General features: G+C 63.7%; 1 protein-coding gene across 1 annotated transcript; it reads right to left on the reverse strand.

Annotated features, from left to right (window-relative positions):
• On the reverse strand, window positions 1–1,235 carry J7T54_004476 (hybrid NRPS/PKS enzyme; the record flags this gene model as incomplete). The annotated part of the gene is made up of 1 exon (XM_051510750.1): window positions 1–1,235. A coding segment is annotated over one exon (1,235 nt), but the record flags the coding sequence as incomplete, so codon positions are not given.

Below are 1,235 nucleotides of genomic sequence, written 5' to 3' on the forward strand. Positions count from 1 at the left end.
TCGGCGCAGGGAAGCATGTGTCTGGAGTGGTAGGCCTTGTCCACCTTGAGCACGCGGTTGAACGTGCGTTCGTCATCCAGGACGAGCTGCAACTCGTGTATGGCGTCCACATCGCCGGAGATGGTGACGCTGGAGGAAGAGTTGCACGCCGCCACGGCCAGCCTGCCGGCAAAGTCTGCGTCCTCGCACAGTTCCAATACGTCCCCCATGGGCATGCCCACGGCCATTATAGCGCCTTGCATGTCCCCGTTGGGGCTCTTGGCCTTGCTGCTGTGCAGCCCGCGGTAGTAGGCGATGATGATGGCGTCGCGTGCGCTCAGCCAACCGGCGGCGTACGCCGCGCCTATCTCGCTCGAGGAGTGTCCGACAACGGCGCTGAAGGAGACGCCGGCTTCCGCAAGGACATCGACCAGCATGACTTGCACGGCCGTGCAGAGCGGCTGGGATATCGCGGCCTCGTCCAGCCGGGACGTCTCACCCGCACGCAGCAGCTCGGCTTCGAGCGTCCAATCTGGGCGGTCCTCCGCAGGCAGCTCTTCCAGATGTCCCTGGAGCTTCCTGATGGTGTTCTGCGCCAAGGGAGACTGTTCCAGGAGCTTAGAGCCCATCCGCGCATACTGGGCACCCTGACCTGTGAACACGCCCAGGACGCGTCCAGATCGGCCGCTCTTCACGAGCGTCCTGAAACCGACGGGAGTGTCTGTGCTCTCCAGCTCGGCCACAATGCTAGCCCGCAGAGACGCTATAGATCCGGCCGGGAACGCAACCCTGTGCGGCAAGACGGACCTGCGGTGCCGCAGGGTGTAGGAGATGTCGTGCACGGCTAGATAAGGGTGTTGTTCTAGGTAGGAAGCAAACGCCTGCAGGTTGGCGCGGAGATCGTATTCTGAAGACGCGGAGAAGATAAAGGGAGCAAAGAGCGACCCCTGCTCGGCGCCCGCGCGCGAGTCTGGGGGCGCTTCGTAGCTCTCTAGAATCGCATGCGCGTTTGTGCCCCCAAAACCGAAGCTGTTCACGCTGGCTCTCCGGGGCTGCGACTCTGGCAGCGTGGGCCAAGGGATGGCCTCGCGACATATCGCCAGGTCCTTGTAATAGGGCGCCACCGCGGCGCTCAGCTCGTTGAACAGGAGATTGGGCGGTATGGTGGCGTTCTTCAGCGCCCACGCTGCCTTGAGGATGCCGGCGATGCCGGCGGTGCCCTCGGTGTGGCCGAGGACGGTCTTGATGGAGCCAAC

Source organism: Emericellopsis cladophorae (genome assembly GCF_022114955.1).
Source record: "Emericellopsis cladophorae strain MUM 19.33 chromosome Unknown NODE_252_length_1235_cov_128_648532, whole genome shotgun sequence".
Taxonomy (NCBI): domain Eukaryota; kingdom Fungi; phylum Ascomycota; class Sordariomycetes; order Hypocreales; family Bionectriaceae; genus Emericellopsis; species Emericellopsis cladophorae.